Source organism: Myotis davidii, unplaced genomic scaffold (genome assembly GCF_000327345.1).
Source record: "Myotis davidii unplaced genomic scaffold, ASM32734v1 scaffold543, whole genome shotgun sequence".
NCBI classification, from domain to species: domain Eukaryota; kingdom Metazoa; phylum Chordata; class Mammalia; order Chiroptera; family Vespertilionidae; genus Myotis; species Myotis davidii.
The window spans coordinates 243,492-244,920 of NW_006294117.1; the positions used below are offsets into that span (position 1 = coordinate 243,492).

At 57.2% G+C, this 1,429-nt stretch overlaps 1 protein-coding gene across 1 annotated transcript in view; it reads right to left on the reverse strand.

Moving 5' to 3' along the window:
• HOOK2 (hook microtubule-tethering protein 2) overlaps positions 1-1,429 on the reverse strand; it is a 37,211-nt gene that overhangs the window by 4,094 nt on the left and 31,688 nt on the right. Inside the window, 3 exon segments of the mRNA XM_015566877.1 lie at positions 21-201; positions 825-912; positions 1,019-1,129. Of these exon segments, the coding sequence (XP_015422363.1) occupies positions 21-201; positions 825-912; positions 1,019-1,129 (380 nt within the window).

Consider the following 1,429-nt stretch of genomic DNA (forward strand, 5'->3'; position numbering starts at 1 on the left):
GGGCTAGGAGTCCAGGTAGGACGTGGGAACGGAGCTGGCTGGGTTATGGCAGGTGCTTGCACTGGGGACGGGGCTGAGGGTGGGCACTGGCAGGCCAGGGTGTGGCCAAAGTTCTGAGTGACCCCAGATACCTGAGCTCTGCAGGTAGGATCTCTGCTGCCAGGTTTTCCACAGCCGGTGAGGTGGGATCCAGTGAGGGGTCTGGAGAATGTGAGAAACATTTCAGTTAGCTGCACGGCCTCCACTCCCATCCTTAAGATCCTCTGTCCAAGAATCATCTTTTTTGTTTGTTTTTTTAATCCTCACTCGAGGATATTTTCCCATTCGTTTTTAGAGAGTGAAAGAGAGTGAAAGACAGAGAAATATTGATGTGAGAGAAACACATCGATTGGATTGGTTGCCTCCTGCATGAGCCCCAACCAGGGCCCGAGCCTGGGGGCAGCCTGCAACCGCGGTACGTGCCCTTGACCAGAATCGAACCTGGGACCTTTCGGTCCACAGGCCAATGCTCTATCCATTGACTCAAACCAGCTGGGGCCAAGAACCATCTTTGAGGGCTCAAGTGCAGACAAAAGTCTGGCCTGACATAAGCCCCCACCATGACCTCCAGCCTGGCAAGGAGCCGTGATGCTTGGCCCGCCCTGAGCTCAGGAGGACAGCTCCCGCCTTCTGTCGGCCTATCACCTGCCCCTCTAGTGTCTCTCCAGCAGGACCGAGTTCTGCTCCCAGCCTAGACAGGCCCCGAGGCACTGCCTTTTCTGCCTGCCTAACAGCACCCCAGGCCACACATACTCCCAGGATCCCGGGATGGGCCCCAAACTCACCAGCCTGGCTCGGTCCCCGAGGCTGCAGCTGGGCACAGCGCAGCTCCTCATTGGCCTCCCGCAGTGAGTCCCGCTCAGCCAACAGCCGCTGGAGGGAAGGGGTGCAAGACACCACTTGAGGCCCACTCGAGTGGGCTACTCCATGAAGGACGGGGTGGGGAGGGAGGGCTTGTGTGGTAGGACCTCAGCCTCACCTCTTTCTCCTTTGTTACCGACTCATACTTTTCCTCCAGGTTGCGACACTCAAATAGCCATTTTTCAGCCTTCATGGCCTCCTCCTGCTGCTGGCTCTGCAATTCCTGAACCTGAACAGAGGGGCGGTGTAAGGATGGCAGAGTGGGAAGAGGGGCAGGGACTGAGTTCAAGGTAAAGGGGCAGGGCCCTGGCTGGTGGCTCAGTGGTTAGAGCATCGGCCCCAGCACTGAAGGGGCTCACGTTTGACTCCCGGTCAAGGGCACATAACTGGGTTGCAATTTGCTCCCTGCCTCCCGTTGGGGCATGTGCAGGAGGCAATCAGTGGATGTGTTTCTCTCACATCGATGTTTCTCTCCCCTCTTCCCTTCCTCCCTCCCACTATCTCTGAAAGGCAATGGAAAAAATGTCCT